This window comes from Neolamprologus brichardi, chromosome 2, assembly GCF_056152115.1.
Source record: "Neolamprologus brichardi isolate AB-2024 chromosome 2, ASM5615211v1, whole genome shotgun sequence".
NCBI lineage: Eukaryota > Metazoa > Chordata > Actinopteri > Cichliformes > Cichlidae > Neolamprologus > Neolamprologus brichardi.
Genome location: NC_142105.1, coordinates 20,365,911 through 20,382,623, shown reverse-complemented (window position 1 = coordinate 20,382,623; position 16,713 = coordinate 20,365,911). Strand labels below are relative to the sequence as shown.

The following is a 16,713-nucleotide window of genomic DNA, read 5'->3' as shown; positions in this document are numbered from 1 at the left end:
GCAAAAGTAGTACATAATGGAATGATAATGAAGTTATTTGCAAGCTGAAGAGCTTTGCTTTTGACATACTGCGAAATAATCACCAAATATCAAATAACATTTCTGTTCTACTTTTGGGTTTGTAGCATTTTGGAACCGAGTCCTTGATCCCTTTGATCTGAGACTCTATTTTCACACAGAAGTGCTTTTCTTAAATTCGTCTCTGTGCTTGTTTTCTTCCAGGGGCTGCCAACCACCAGAGTCAGACCACGCTACGACCTCCACTGCCCCCTCCACACAACCACCACACTTTGTCCCACCAGTCTGCCAACAGCCTGAACAGAAACACCCTGAGAGGCGGACGAAACCCCATTCACGCACCCGCTCCGGGGACGGGAGATGGTCCGACCACCCCTGAGTCTGTCCAGTTACAAGACAGCTGGGTGCTTAACAGTAACGTGCCGCTGGAGACCAGGTCAGAGTATATATTTTCTGTTTTGTTTTGGATTGTTTTTCTGTTGACGGGTTTACCTGACGCTGATATCTGGAGCCACTTACAGTAAGCACAGCAGTTGAATAAGCCTTGAGTAATCAATAGTGAGGAATGAAAGGTCAGATCCATTCAGCAACATTTCTGTAAGCTCAGTGTGGCGGTGTCAGACAGAAATGTTAGAAGAGAAAGAAAGAAGCTGTGGTGTATTTGGCCATGATGTAAAATAACAACTATTCACTCACTAGGACTACCACAAAACGTGTTACTCTAAAAATGAAAGAATACTTAAGAACTTAAAAAGGAAGGCAATTAGGGAACTGGGAACAAATCAATGGAAGGTCTTGGCAGACTAGCAAAAAAATATTAGACTCCATGGGCCATGGACACTTTTCAAACTATGCCCTCTTGAAATAAATGGTGCTGTAACCTAAGTGATGAAGTAACTATTTAGTAAGCTGCTGTGGCTGACAAGCTGACTGGTAACAGAGTGTCTTAATAACACTGGCTATCTCTAGCCAGTAATAAGCTGTCGGAGCTTTTTTGCCGTGGCAACTGCTGGTAAGCTTTTGGGAGCCTTTTAACTAGTCTGTGTTTAACTGTGAGTTAATGATACGGCAGCCCTGAGAGGTCAAACACACTGGAGCTTAAGAAAAAAACACAATGGAAATATAAAATCACACATTGGAAGTATAAAAAAACAAAATCTCACAAAACACAACAGAAGCGTTTCTGGGGGCACAATAACGTGACGGATCAGCGGAAGTGAAAAGAAGCAAAGCATGCAAAGGACTGCACTGAGACATGCTTACAGGAAGCGGAGGATGTGTAGGGTAATGTGTGTTTACGTCACATAGAGCAGCGGTCCCCAACTTTTTTTGCGCCACGGACCGGTTTATGTCCAACAATATTTTCACAAACCGGCCTTTAAGGTGTTGCGGATGAATACAACAAAATAAAACCAGTACTGGTACCAAAAAAGGAAGATTTATTCATAACACACGGGAAAAGACCCAGGGAAACAGAGTTAATTATAAATTGATAAAAAAATAACGATAAAAAAACAATAAAAACCCTGAAAACTATAAGTTTCACACCCGAGCCTCAACTCTCGCGGCCCGGTACCAAACAACTCATGGACCGGTACCAGTCTGTGGCCCGGGAGTTGGGGACCACTGACATAGAGTAATATAATACTATGTTGGCTATTAGCCGTTTATTGTTAGCTTGTGACCTCTGCAACTGCTCTGTCATGTCATTGTATCCCCAAAAAACACTTAATGTTGTGTTGGACACTGTATAATAGCCCCAAAATCTGTAAATATTTATTATTTAAATATTTGCGTTCTTGTGTAAGAACAGAGACAATTAATATTAATTAATTAATAATAATTTGCTTAGGCTCCAGCTTAGTGGTTATTAGCAAATTACTAGCAACATTCCACTTAACCATTCATCAGCTGCTTTTTCTTGAAATCTACATATAAATAAATCAAAAACTTTTGTGTTTTTTAAAATATTTTGGACCATTAACAACAACAAAAAAAATCTACCCATCCCAGCTTTAAAATGAAAGGTCCACTTTGACATCGCCATTCCTTTAAAGGTCAGCAAAGCTTTTAACACCGAAAAGTGGAAAAGTAAAATGTAGACACTTCTCCAGCTGTAACACAAACCTATCACAGTCAGAATATTCATTAACTCCAGTCTACAAAGCTGTGTTCACCAAACCTAAAAAGAATCCACGTTTTAAAACGTGATCTAAGCCTGCAAAATTTCATTACAAACTCCACCTCAGAGCGCTGCACAAACTACTCTGCCTTCACAAGTGAAACCACTTATTGCAATTGCACTGGAATTAACTGACCCTGTATTTGCTCTTAAAATGCTGCTTTGACCGTTGTCCCTTGTTATTTTTTGTTATTTAACACCCACCTAACACCAATTTATTTTTTAATTCAACAAATCACTGATTGTCTCCACCATGATGAGTTTGTATATTTAGCATTCTTGTCATAAATGTTATGGAACCCTGAGATATGGATATCGGTTCATAGGCACTGTGAGAGTGGAGCACCTGCATGAATTGTCTGAATAATACAGTTCAGCTAATTGTCTCTTAAACGTCCATAATTAGGTCCACAATATGTTGCACAAAGATACAATTTCTGTATTTTTTTCTCTTTTATACCAACACAATGGATTTTAAGTCAAATATATGATCAAAGTGCACACTAGCAAGGGTTTTTACAACGTTTCGCATTAACTTTGAGACATTTTCAGAGTCCCAGAAATAATTGTGTGTTTGTGACAAACATCATCACGACCAAACAAGTCCTGTTCTCTTACAGACATAATAGCTGAATGATGAATTTGCATTTTATAGTTTCTCACTATCAACAGATATCAGTGCAAATATGGTTGCCATGATGAGGTTGAACAAAACAAAATGAACCTATCAAAGAGAGAGGAACAACTTTAGGAGTGGCCAAATCAACAGTTTGGTACATCTGGCACCAAAAAGGCCTGGGAGACCACAAGTACAGTGCACAATCACAGAATTATTTCCATGATTAGGAAAAAAATAAAGTGTAAAACTCTGATTATACTCAAGAAGAAGAAGACCAGATGAGCCAGAAAACATAGTATGTAGAAGGGGTAAGGAACAGCTTAGGTACACCCATAATATGGATAATGACCCATATACAGGAAAATTCTTCAATGGCAAAGTCAGTCGTTTGTTCTCAGCCAAAAAGAGAATTCTCTTGATCTTAATAAGTATTGAAATTGAATTCAAAAAGACCCACGCAACAGAAGGTGGCTGCAAAAAAAGGTGAGAGCATCTCAGTGGAGGACACACAGCATTTATGTGCCGTCCACAATTCTAAACTTCAAGCAGTCACTGACTGCAAAGGATTTTCATCCAAGTACTAATAACTATGCTTGTATTTAAAATTGTTAGTTTCTCAGTTTGAGCCTCTGAAAATGGGTAACTGTGTTTAAAAATTACTGTCATTCCTAAGCAGTTAATGCAAAATGTTTGTAAAAGCCCCAGAATTAAAATTGAAAGTCTGCACTTTAATCACTTAATGATTGTATGCTTTAAAAACCCATTGTGGTGACGTACAGAGGCAAAACTACAAAATGTGTCTCTTTGTCCAAGGAATTATGGACCTAACTGTATCTGCACTGTTTTAGTTCCCAAAGCAACCACGATCTCACACATTTCCATTATTTCTAAACCAGTATATGAACCTTTAAATGAAAAGCCAATGGCTCCAGGCTGTGATTCATAAAAGTGTGCTGCTCAGTTTCCTTCTCTACCTCATCCCCAAATAGGACACCTTACAAAAGAGTATTATGCATGCAACCTGGAGTGAAGAAGCAGGAAATACAAACCTTTTCACACACTCTACACATGTGGTGGGGGGGGGGGGGGGGGGGGGGGGGGGGGGGGGGGGTTGTCAGTACACAGAGAACACTTACCAGGAAAACAGAGCATTCATGCAGGGTATTACTATTCATGAAGCATGGCGGTGAGAGGGAGACTGCCTGCATGCTTGTTCGCATGCGCGTGGTCAGTCTCCGAGCATTTACTCTGCAAGCTGTACTTGTGTTTCTCCTGCTGGGTGCTGAGGCTTCCAGCACTGATGGGCCTGGATAAACTCCCCAGAGCGTTGGACCTGTGCAGTATTTATGAGGCCTGGCTATGTTTAATTCATCCCCACTGATCTCAGGTCTATGCTTAACCTGTGCTCACACATTGTTCTTGTATGCATGATGGGTAGGAACAAGAATACGTACACCTTTAAAAAGAAGCTGTTTCCACTAGCAGTTTCTTCTTCTAGGCCTGCGTTGTCATGTTGACGTGACTGGCACAACATCACTCGAGATGAAGGACGATTTGTTTTTCTTGCAATTTCTGATCCAGTGATGTAGGATGAAAATAAAATGTATTTAAAGTTATAAATCCTTTTTCGCCTTATGACTGCTATCTTTGCAGATTTGAAGTGTCTCACACACACACGCCCACACTGTTGAGGCCTCTACAGTGCCAGTATTTGGTCATGTTCAGGTGGTGGGGTTTGGCATGGCTCAGAGCCTGTCGCTGTGAATGGAGCCCAGAGCAGCACACAGAGTATTCCAGCTCCACCCTCCAGCCCAGATTGGGCCCTCCTCTCCAGTCCAGGCTATGGTGGAGGCTGGGTGTGCTGGCTTGAGCTGCTGGAGTTGCTGGAGCTCGTGATTGGGACGGAGCCAGCCAGGCAGAGCCAGCCAGGCAGAGCCAGCGAGTCACACCATCCCTGTGCTGGCAGAGCCTGTCCTCCATCTCATTATAACCTGCAGCTATAGGAAATGATGAGCAACCTGTTCATGTGAGGGGAGGGAGTGTATGCGTGTACGCTTGTGTGTGTATTTGCATCCAAGCATGTGTTTGTTTTTTGTTTTTTTAAAATCAGACTGCTCCCCACTGTAATCATATGTAAATCTTGGCATTTGTTGTCCACTCATTATGCATTGTGTGTGTGTGTGTGCGTGTGTGCACATGCGTTTTGGCTTGACCCGACAGTGTGACAGCGGTGAGAGGATGAAGATTGATCACCTAAGAACACCCCAGGGCTTGGATGACTGGCAGAGACAGAGAGAGATAGAAACAGACGAGGGGAGGGGGGGCGGTTATATAGCAAAGAAATATAAGTCAGGAGAGTGGGAGGTGAGAGGGCGGGGGAATGTGGAAAGGAATGGTTTACGGTAGAGGAGGGAGAGATAAAGAAGGAGAGAGAGAGGGAGAGAAATGGAGAGAGGTGGTGATTGAAGGAGATTGTTTTGGGGAGTGTGTGTGAGAGATAGAAAGGCAGAAGAGGGAGATTGAGGCCCGCAGAACATGGATACATTTACCCGTGTGAGATAAATGACTATAGATGGCTGGTGCCGCTGCGTGTGCGTGTGAATGAGAAACACAGAGACAGAATACATTTCTCTGTGTGAATGCGACCGCATGTGTGTGCTCGTGTGTGTGTGCGCACGATTTGTGTGAAAGCATCTGATTTCCAGTCGCTCCCTCTGAGCCCCTATGGGTGGCTCATGCCAGGTTCAATCTCCGTGATCTCGGGATATTCCCTTGCACCCCGGGACGCTCCTCTGTGGGCCACAACCCTGGGGGGTGGCGGAATAAGATCACTGAGAGGGATGCGGCATCTCAATTTATCTGGAAGGAGCTGGAAAGGAAGGGGTGGACGTTACTACTTTCAAATGCATTACTGTGGGGACAGATACAAAGATGTTACCTGTTGGAACAACAACCGGTGAAGAAGAAGGAGGAGAGGCAGTATATCTGTTCCTAAATGATATACTGTACGCACTACTGTAACAGGCACAGCTGTGTAACATCAAGTTTATTAATGACATGACATTAAAGCTACAAACTCAGTAATTTTTTAATGTTATTTAACAAAAACAAAAATGTTGTACTTCTAAATATTCAGTGATTAGTGTGTAATTACATCTTCCAACAAAGTGACACATTCTCATACATAATCCATTAAAAATACATAGGAGCATGCACCAGTTTGTTGTTCCCCCAACATATTTGTTGGTCTTCCTCTTCACCTCAATGACAAGAAAATATGTATAACATACTCATTAATTTCCAATATTGTCACAGTTACTTATTGTCAGCAGATTAGACAAACGACCATGTCCAGACAAAAGTCAGCTAAGCAACAGCAGCGGCTGTTTATAAGCTAGTGTTATACCAGCTAATGTTATGCTCAAGTGCCCTAAAAATCACACTTTTAATCTGATAAACAAGTTTGATGTTTTATGACTTTTATCACTGAGTGTCCGAGTCCACTTCAAAGATAGTTTCACTAATGCTGGCCAACAGAAGCTAATAGCGGCTAACAGCAGCTAACAGCAGCAAAAACAACAGCGCTTATCAACAGAAAAGTTCAGCATATCCTAAGCAAGAAACAACTGTAATGTGATTGCCAAATTTTATAAAGCAATGCATTACATTACTGCATTGCTGAAAATTTTTATGTGATTACAGTAATGCAATGATAATGAATTGCAAACACATTCCACCCAACACTAGTAGTGCCGTTTTACCCACAGAAGTTGCCTCCTGCTGGCCATTAGAAAGAATGCAGTTTTAAGAGGCTAGAGGCTAAGTCCAGTTTCATATAAAGTCAATGACCCAATACCTAACTGGCTTCATTTAAAAAGGTTCTCTCAAATGTTCCTTTAACAGAATTAAAAATGGATAAAATCCCAGTACAGCGCCTAGTTTGCCAGGAAACAAGAAAAATATAAGATATATACATAAACTGGCTGGATTTGTTTATTTTTGCTTTTTGTGAACATTAAAACTCAGAATTTTCCCCTCATCTGCACAACAACAAGCAAATGAATCCCAATCTACTGTATCCATCTGCACACAATTTTTTCCTACAATCGTAGCAGGTAACAATACTCACGACTCCGTCCTTGAGCATCTTCCTCTCCCTGGGCTCTTTGTTTCATTCTCAGATCTGACTGTTTTTCAGTCACCCCCATACCGTGTAGACCCCCGTTAATTGTTCTCTACATCTGATGATGACTCTGAAAGTGCTATGCTAAGCAACCGCATGTTTGTGAGAGCTGAGAATATGAAGAGCGTGCGTGTGTGTGGGCATGCAAAAAGCTTGTGTGTGTTTGTTCGCTCAAGGGGAATGCGAGCCTTGACTTCCTGCTAATTACCCAGCATGCTCTCTGTTCTGTGGTTAATTGTCCAGGTCCTCTTTTTCTCTCAATGGGGAGCGGGGTTGGAACGGAGTGAAAACACATCTTCTCGTCTTCTCTCTGTCTTCTAATCTATAGCCTTTATCTCCATTGTCTATCCTTCCCCTCTTGTGTCACTGTTTGTTCCGCAAGGATGAAAATTAAACACTCGGTAGCACATACGGGGCAATCTCATGAAAGAATAACCACGTAAATTTATATTTTACTGCGCGTGGGTGGGCGCCTGTGTGTGAGCCCGAGTAAATGTGTGTCAGTGTGTGAGTCAGTTTTGGCTAATGTTCTGTATGGATGTGTGTTGCATATATAAGACAGAATGCATGACAGCGAGGTAGCGGTGGTTAAGGGAATCTCTGTCAGCTCTCTCTAATTATGTGTGACATTTCCACGCTGGACCCCTGTCAAAAACCCTACACTAGGCACACACAAAAGCACAAACACAAATACAAGCGCACACACGCACACACCCCAGCCTAATGATACAGAGTTGTGATTGCCGGCTGCCTGCTATGATAGAACCCCTCCATAGTCCTCAGCAACATAAATCAATGTCAATTACCTCCCCAGAGCACATTAGACACTTTCCATTCCTACTCGTAATTAGTATGGCCCATAGACATATTCCCATCCCACACCAAGCTCACAGCGGAGCTTCTGCACACAAACAACAAAGCCAGGGAATGAAATGATTTCACTGCTTAAGTTCAAACACATACCAGCACATCGAATCATACGCTTCGTGTGGCACAGAATACAAACAATTCAGCAGCTCACCCTCCCCTTGTGCTCACACGTGCATTATTTGAGTATCACCATTAATTACCGCTGGCCTTGCCATCACAGTGAGTCAGCAGCTGTGAAAATGAATTGAAACGAGCACATGAGCCGCTTGACCTTGGACGGCGCGCGTGTGTGATTGAGCATATATGCATGCATGCCAGAGCATATAGGTTTATGCAATGCATAACAATGTGTTGATGTTGGTGAGACTGAGAATGTGGTATTTTTAGACAATAACCTCTTTTTTTCTTTGCGTGTCATCGCCTCGTGCTCTTTCAGCCTCTATCTGTCTTCAGCTTTTTTCTCTCTCTTTTGCCTATTTTTTTTTTCCTGGAGTCACAGGCCATACCTGACAGCTAAAAGAGAGGAACAGGGAGAGAAGCGATGGAAGAGGGAAAAAATCCAGCAAGATAGCAGTCCAACAATCAGTGGCTTGAAATGATGAGAGAGAAAGAGAGAGACAAAGCACAGACTGGCTGAATAATTGATAGAGAGTGGAACAGCGCTCCCAAACTAAATCTTCATGCTCTGAGCACGTCACCTGGTTTTGCCAACTGTTTTCAGATGAGCGGACATGCTGTTATGAAACAGCAGCGATCAAAAGGATAGAAGACCACAAAGTGCAGTGAAACACCTTTTTAAACAGAGATCATCCAGTCCAGTAACAGTGGTGGGTTATTACTGGTCCCATTAGACTAGTCTGAAAAGAAGAGAGAGCAGGCTGCAGAAGAAAGAGGACAACTCAGACACATCTGTGCAGGAATGAGTCATTTGTCATGGTGTGGAGGTAGAGAAAAAGCACGAGGCTGGGGACTTGGAATCTGCTTTACTCCAGCTTATCAAAGAGAAACCCGGCAACCTTCTTGGATTTTTGTGTTTTGTTCGACCGCATATGAAAGATAGACGGGGCTGTCATGATGTTCCCCACTGATTTGCGGACTACTTTTGGCATTTTAGCCATCATTATCTTGGACTTTTGAAACCCCATGTGACCATATTTAAACTACGTAGGTAGAGCTTATGGTTTATCCATTATATTAACTGGGATCAATTCAATTGGACTTTATTTATACAGCGCCAAATCACAAAGGCAGTCACCTCAAGGCACTTTACATTGTAAGGTAGACCCTACAATAATACATAAAGAGAAAAAAAACAAAAATCATATGACCCCTGTAAACGACCACGGCAGACCCAGTGGCATTTTGGTAATTTTTTTATTAATCCCTCACGGTTGCTGCCCAGTCGCACTCAGAGCTGCAGCTCTCCCGCTGCCAGCTCAACATAACAACAACAACCACCACAGGACCCAGTACAATATTTAATTCGGCGGGGCGTGATTGCGGATGCCGTACAGGTGCGCCCGCCTCCTCTGCACGGCACCGCAGGCCACGCCCCGCCACACACCCCCATCGCCCGACTGAGGCCGGGGAACCATCCGGCCGAACCTACTCCCCCCACCGCGAGCTGGAGAGGGGATCAGCCCGGACCGTCGGCGCCCCCGGGCCCTGGCCAAGCGACGGGGAGTTGTGAGTTCAGGTGGCCGCCCGCGAACCCAGCAGCGTCGGCGAAGCTGGTCCGGAGGTTGGCCGCGTGGCAGGTGGACGCGGCGCGGTCAGCACGGTCGTGCGCCCCGGCTTGCAGGCGGCTGGGCAGATGTCCGGCAGACACCGGCCTCAGGTGGAGGAGAGGCCGCTCTGCTCACCCCGCCGACCTCGGGCTTCGGCGGCGCGGACTCCCCTAGCACAGGCACCTCCGCCCCTCCCGCTGGGAGCAGCTCCCCACGCTGCGCCTCCGCCGCTGCCGGCTGGAGCAGCTCCTCGGGCGCCGCCTCCAGCGCCGTCTCTTTCGGCTGGAGCGGCTCCGCCGCTGCCGGCTCCTCGGGCGCCGCCTCCAGCGCCGTCTCTTTCGGCTGGAGCGGCTCCGCCGCTGCCGGCTCCTCGGGCGCCGCCACCGGCGCCGTCTCTCCCGGCTGGAGCGGCTCCTCGCGCGCCGGCCCCGCCGCTGCCGGCTCCTCGCGCGCCGGCCCAGCCGCTGCCGGGCCCTGCCGAGCCCCAGCGGCTCCTACCCAAGGTGTGGGAAAAGGCGCTGTGGCAGGCTGCGTGCTAGCTGGTCGCAACCTGGGGGCCGGCACGGGCGCCTGCACAGACTGGATCTCCTCCACTCCAGCGTCATTAGGGAGCGCCGGTGGGGGTGGCGGTGGTGTCGGGCAGGACCGGATCAGCGCCGCCAGATACTCCATCCTCTGCAGGTGCCGTTCAGTCTGGTCCTCCAGCTCAGATCTGCTGCGACCGGTTGGGGTGAGAGAAGGAAGACAGGATAAAGACATGCTGTGGAAGAGAGACAGAGATTAATAACAAGTATGATTCAGTGCTGAGAGGTCTATTAACACATAGTGAGTGAGAAAGGTGACTGAAGAAGAAATACTGGTAATGGTTAGCGAAAAAAACAGGTGAAAACCAAGTATACTGTATGCATACAGTAGCACCGATCTTAGCTAAAGCTACCCTTTATTTATTTATTTATTTATTTATTTTGCTGTATTTAAGAAGACTTAACACCAGTGAATGAGACCATAAAGTCACCAGAAAATGTTTTCTGAGCTGATAAGTCAAGTGGGTCATCGGGTAATTTTCTCATCGGCATCTTATGTACACTCAGATATTCTTCTTTTTAAAATTATTTCAACATTATTAAAGCAGTGTGGGATCATCTTGACAGAGAAAAGGCACAAAAGGCAGCCAACATCCAAAGAAGAGCTTTGAATGTCCTTCAAGAAGCCCGGGGAACTATTCCTGAAGACTTCTTAAAGAAATGTCAAGAAAGGTTGTCTAAGAGAGTTCATGCTGTGATGAAGAATAAAGGTGGTCACATACAGATCTTCAAGCTCGTTAGATGTGCGCAAACTCTGTTTTTGCCTTATATGCTCTGTTTAATTTATATTTGCACCTGTTTCCTATTTTACTAGTAAAACATCCAGAAATTAGGGGTTCAAGACTGGTTGGTTTGGGGTTTTTTCATGATTTATAAAGACTTCGTAGTAATTTGGTAGTAATTAGTTCCACCTCTTCATAATGCATTCCACCAAGTCACTGCTTAGTCCTGTGAATCTGGCCCGATTAGGCAAGAGATAAAATTAGAAGTCAGATTTTAAACAAACCCCTGGCTTTGCCAAACATTTAGGAAGAGAAAAACATACAAATTGTAAAATAATTACCCAAATCCTAAACTGTTGGCTTGTTTACTCCCCATCCTATTGTCTCGCCATTTTTTTGGCCTGTCAGAGTAATTATTTTTTGTGAGGATAATGTTATCCTGACAGAGAAGTTATGGAAATAGTTTAGCATTTGTAATAATCCAAAATTATCCATTAATCATGACAGAATGCTTAAAACCCAGGCTCTAGGCCTCACACTGCATTTAGATGAAGTGACGGCCAAAAATTGTTTCCTCTCTTTGCAGAAATGTCTGTGTGGCCAAGGTTCATTATTCACAAGATAAAAGTAGGAGAGCATTCAGAGAGCATCTTCACATGTGCACACAAACACACTAGCAAACACACAAACAAGCAAGTTCCACAAAAAGCTGGCACAAAAAGACTTTATTTTTCTGTTCAGTCATCTCTGAGGCAGTGGGGTGACCTTCTCTCCTCTGATAGATCACACTCACCTCACCTGAGGGCTTTGTTCTGTCATACCACCTGAGGTCTGCGTAGGGGCTATGTGTGTGCATGCGTGCCACAAAAGATGTCACAAAGGTTTCACTGAAGTTCTTCTTCTTGTGTCCTTTAAAAGAGTCTTCAAGTGCAGTCTTTCTCCTTGCTATGGCGAAAGTGTTCTTTCAAGGTCAGATAACAAAAGAAAATCCGAAAGAAGAAAGGGACTTTTTTTTGTAGGAGGGGAACGAGGGAAGACATGATTATAGGAATAAAAAAGGGGGAGAAAGAAGAGGAATATTGGAGTGGTAGTGGAAAATAAAAGATAAGACAAGAAATAGGAAAAGCAGCTGTGGTAGGGGGAGCAGCGAAAGAGTGAGCGGGTGAGCAGGTGCAGTGATAGCAGAGGATAATGGGTAATATGAGCAAAGGGATGATGGTTCAAATCCCCCTTTTATCCTCTCTCTGAGCTCTGACCCTACCTGGACAATGAGGACAGCAAAAGGGGGACGGCAGTGATCCTCTCCAGCCATTAAGGGCAGAAACGACGCAAATTATAAGTGGGGTGAACAGAGGAGAAGCGAAGCCACAGAAGAAGGAAAAAAACAGGGCGGAGAAGGTGGAGGTTAAAAAGACTGGAACAGCACTGAATTGGAGACACAATCAGTTCAAGGATGTTAAAACCCATATGGCAGGAAGGGTTCATCGGAAAGTAAATTGGACAGAAGCTTGCACATATGCGACCCTGTCATCCAGACGGTGATTAGGTTATAGTTTGGTGTGTTTGCACTCAAGCAGAGCTTGTTTTAACCACTTACCTTATAAAGCGTCTTTCTGTGTGTGCTGACTTTTCTTTTTTCACCCCTTTTTCTCATCTTCAGGCATTTTTTGTTCAAGACGTCGTCAGGGACCACCCCTCTCTTCAGTAGCTCCTCCCCCGGATACCCCCTGACCTCGGGAACAGTGTATTCTCCACCGCCTCGCCTGCTACCCAGAAACACTTTCTCTCGCTCAGCCTTCAAACTAAAGAAGCCGTCCAAGTACTGCAGCTGGAAATGTGCTGCGGTGACAGCCATCGCAGCCGCTGCCTTGCTGGCCATCCTGCTGTCTTACTTCATTGGTAAGTGAAAGCATTTTTATGAAAAGGGTTAACCAGATTTTATTTTATTTTTTGTCTATATATACACCCCTGAACAAATACAAGCTCAGTCGACACACTGTGTCGCATTGACCTAAAATGCATAAACCTCCCACACCTCCACGACAAAGTGTCAAGTTAGTAGCCCTGCCTTTAACACACAAAGCAGATTCAGAAGGTGTGAGCTTTGTCACTTCAGTCGACTGCTGCACTGTCAAAATCGACCGCAGCTGGAGCCTTGGCCTCCAGTCAGCATCAGTGCACAGGCAGTTAGAGGGGCAGAAAGATACACAAACCGCAGCATACTGCGGCTGTTTCTGCAAGCAGGTATCAGTCAAGGTAGGAATCCTAACAGATCCAGCAGGAAAGTGGATGTTTTTCAATGATCTGAAGCCAACGTGCGATAGTCATACTTTAAGGAATGGCAGATACTCAGAGGAGAGCACTTACCCAGCACATCAGGAAGAGATTCTGATGGGCTGTCTACCGGCGAATCTGTGTGAAGAGAAGGGAGGAAAAAAAATACAAAACATTGCTTAGAGTGTGTGTGGGAGTGTGTGTGTGGGCGTGGATTTTATTCCTTCTTGACCTCATTCACTGGACAAAAGAATGCAGACCTGTGTGTGTGTGTGTTTGAGGGAGAGAGGAAGACAATAGAAGGAGGAGGAACAGAAAAGGAGGAAATGTAATTATGTATGAATGTGCATGTTTGTGTGTTTGTCTATTTCACTGTGTTAGTGTGTGTGCAAGAAGGCAGATGTGCCACTGAGCCCCTGATTGGCCTTTTACCCGAGAGACCAGAGTCAACAGATGGGGGGAAGAGTGGCATCAGCAGAAATAACAACCCTCTCTACATATATTATTAAGATCATTTTTTTCTTTATTTATAAATATATTTATCCAAACGTGACCACATCGATCTAACCGTCCATAGTGAGTTTGTGATATATGCACCCATATGTGTGTCGTATGCATCCCGACCTACCGAATTTCATGCATGTGCACTCCAATCTGTGCATGTGTCAGTATTTGTGTGATTTGTGTAACCCCCGTGGAGTGCCCTTGACAGTAGTGGTGTGTGTCCTCCAGAGCAGATCAAGGCCTCTTGCCGAGGGCACACAGTAAGATCCATTCTCTCCTGAGCTTTACACGGTCACACTGCAGTAGACAGCCACATATGGAGCCACAAAACAAAAGCCGGGAGAGGGACGAAGGACGGCAACCGCTGCCCTCATACCCCCTAACCCCCCCGAAATCCTCTCCATATGTACTCAAGGGCACTGGAGCGCAGAAAGAACCAAAGACCTCCCGTTATTCATCTTTTACTCAAAGCGCAGAGCTCACCTGGGGCTTTAATGACACAAATATTTGTTTTCTTCAGAACATATAATTGTTAAATGAACATCTAATTGGGGAAATAAATCAAAACACATTTGTTTCAAAGACAAATTTTTGCTTCTACCTTTCTTTTTTTCATACCACTCCATCAGTAATTTTTGGGTACCTGCAGACACATAAAGCTTGCTAACAACAGCCTGTCTTAATAATAGGTACTTTTAGATTGTTAGCTATATTATAAAAGATTTTTCTTTTTTATTATTGGTGTATTTACAGCACAAAAGAGCAAGCTATCCAGATACCCTGTCAGTATACTGTATAATATTGCATTTTTAATGGAATTGCATGATTAAGGGGAAATAGAGTGTAATATTTTTCCCTCTAAGCCCCACTTTCTGTATATTTTTCAGTTTTATTATATGCCAAATAGTGTGTGTGTGTATGCTTCACCACCAAACTTAATTGTCCAACTGGCTATAATTCAGTAAGCTGAAACAAAGCTGAAATGAATACTTTATTGTTATTATTACTATTGCTAACTGTGGCCCCTTTTCAGCTGTTGTAAGGAAATGTTTTTGCTCCGGTGTTTTTTCTACGCTGAACAAAGCTGTAGCAGTGCTGCCAAGCCTGAAACCCTTGTGTTTACCATGCTTTTTGTAGCGTTAATCGTGCAGCGAGTTCACTACTCATAAGGGGGATTTTGTACTACCTTGTTTGTGTGTTATGTGTGCGTGGGGCCCAGCGCTCACTGTGGGGATTGTGCAGAGCACCCAGAGCCATGCAGCGTGAAGAGGACCCCTCTGAGGCGTCCGCCCAGGAGCCCACTCATAAATTACACCAGGACACATGTGCCTGAACAGCACTTTTTCATTTTTTGTGCTGGTTGGCGTGTGTGTGTGTGTGTGAGAGAACTCCTAACTTCTCCGTGTGTGTCTGAGAGTGTGCTGGCCTTCAAATGATTTGCCTTTCCTTCTTTTTTCTTTATTCAGACTTCACATGAATATTAAGAAGAAAAAAATTGCTTGACAATCTTCCAGAAACTCAGGCTCGCGCATGTGTGTGCCAATTGAGGACGACGTCTTCAGAAAAAACATGACTTTGCATGTTTCAGGAGCACAGCTGACTCGCTGTATCTCTGTGAAGCTTATTTACTGTGTCCTACTGTTAGAATGAAGTCTTGGGGATGAGGTAAACTTACACACGTAGCATGCAAAAAAGCGTTTGGAGCTGCGAGTCGTTATTTGTGTCTGTGTGAGTTCGAGGGAGTTTATTTATAAGGGAGGACAGAAAGCGTTTTTTTTCCCCTCTTCAAACTCCAGCGGAGTATGGCCTCCTCTTTATGTGTGAAGGAATGACTGAACGGATGGAGGGAGGAGGATAAACGAGAGTGCTTGTTCTTCATTCCCCCGGCGTCTTGTTTGCTTGCTCCGCATGGAGCACCTGAGCCAAAGGAGAGGTGGTTGCTAGGATACAGGTGAGCGGTTGGCATACAGGAGAGAAGACAGGTCCATCATTGTGAATGGCAACCTGGAGAGAACGAGATAGAGAAGGGTGAGAGAAGAAGAAAAAAAAGGAACGGGGTGGAATGGAGTTGGTGCACAGGGGGCAGAGGGGAACATAACGGGGAAAGAAAAAGGAGGGATATATCAGTGGAGAGACAGAGGAGAGGAGGGCTGATATGTCACTGTCAGCACTGTAAGGTGTGAGATTGGTTGATGGGGGGGCGCGGGTGAGGTTGTTTGTGCTGCTGAGGAAAGTAGAGGAGATGAGGAGGAGGAGGAGTGACAAGACAGCCAGGTGTGGAGAGAAGAAACTGAAGGGAGGCAGAAGGGGGAGAGATGAAGGAGAGCGTGGCCTCCTGAGGGCTCTGTCACCTGGAATATCTGCGGGACTAATGTCTCCTAATTGATCACAGCGAGCAGAGAACAGAGGGAGTGTGACAGAGGACAGAGAGAGGCTGTGAAGGACAAGGGGTGACGAAAAAGAGAAGTTAGAGAGGATTAAAAAAAGAGAACAGGGATGTAAACCTCTGAGAGCAAAAACATATCCAGCAAGGGGGGTAAAACAGATAGAAATGCGCTGTAGTGAGGAATGAGAGGAGAGCCTGGCTTGATGGATGAGAAATCGAGGTCGTGTCAAACTGCTTGCGCCCAGGTGGACTGTTTTCATACACACATGCACAGGTGTGCCCTTGACTGCAATGAGTAAACTTGCTAGCGGGCGCTTGTGTCACCTTTGCAGGGGTGTTTGGCGCCGATGTGTGCGCGTGTGCATCTGCGGAATTTGTCAGGCGACGTGGCATAATCCACATGGTATTGTCACCACTAATGAGTAAGAGCGCACATACGCACGCACATACGCACGCACAGGCGCGCGCACACACACGATGTATTTTTAGTCTTACTCTCAGCTCCCCTGTCTGTTGATTCAACAGAACCACACTCCACACAGACACACACACACACACACACACACACACACAGTGGCACTGTCATCGAGCGTGACCTTCATGCCTCCGAGCCGACCACTTTCCATCCATCACCGCTGTCTTCC

At 44.8% G+C, this 16,713-nt stretch overlaps 1 protein-coding gene across 2 annotated transcripts in view; it reads left to right on the top strand.

The window, feature by feature from the left end:
* The window catches only part of tenm2a (teneurin transmembrane protein 2a), a 108,492-nt gene that overhangs the window by 49,685 nt on the left and 42,094 nt on the right, over positions 1–16,713 (top strand). For both annotated transcript variants that reach the window (XM_006781739.3, XM_006781735.3), the window contains 2 exons: positions 223–454; positions 12,566–12,804. In XM_006781739.3, the coding sequence (XP_006781802.1) occupies positions 223–454; positions 12,566–12,804 (471 nt within the window). The remainder of the gene's footprint in view (positions 1–222; positions 455–12,565; positions 12,805–16,713) is intronic.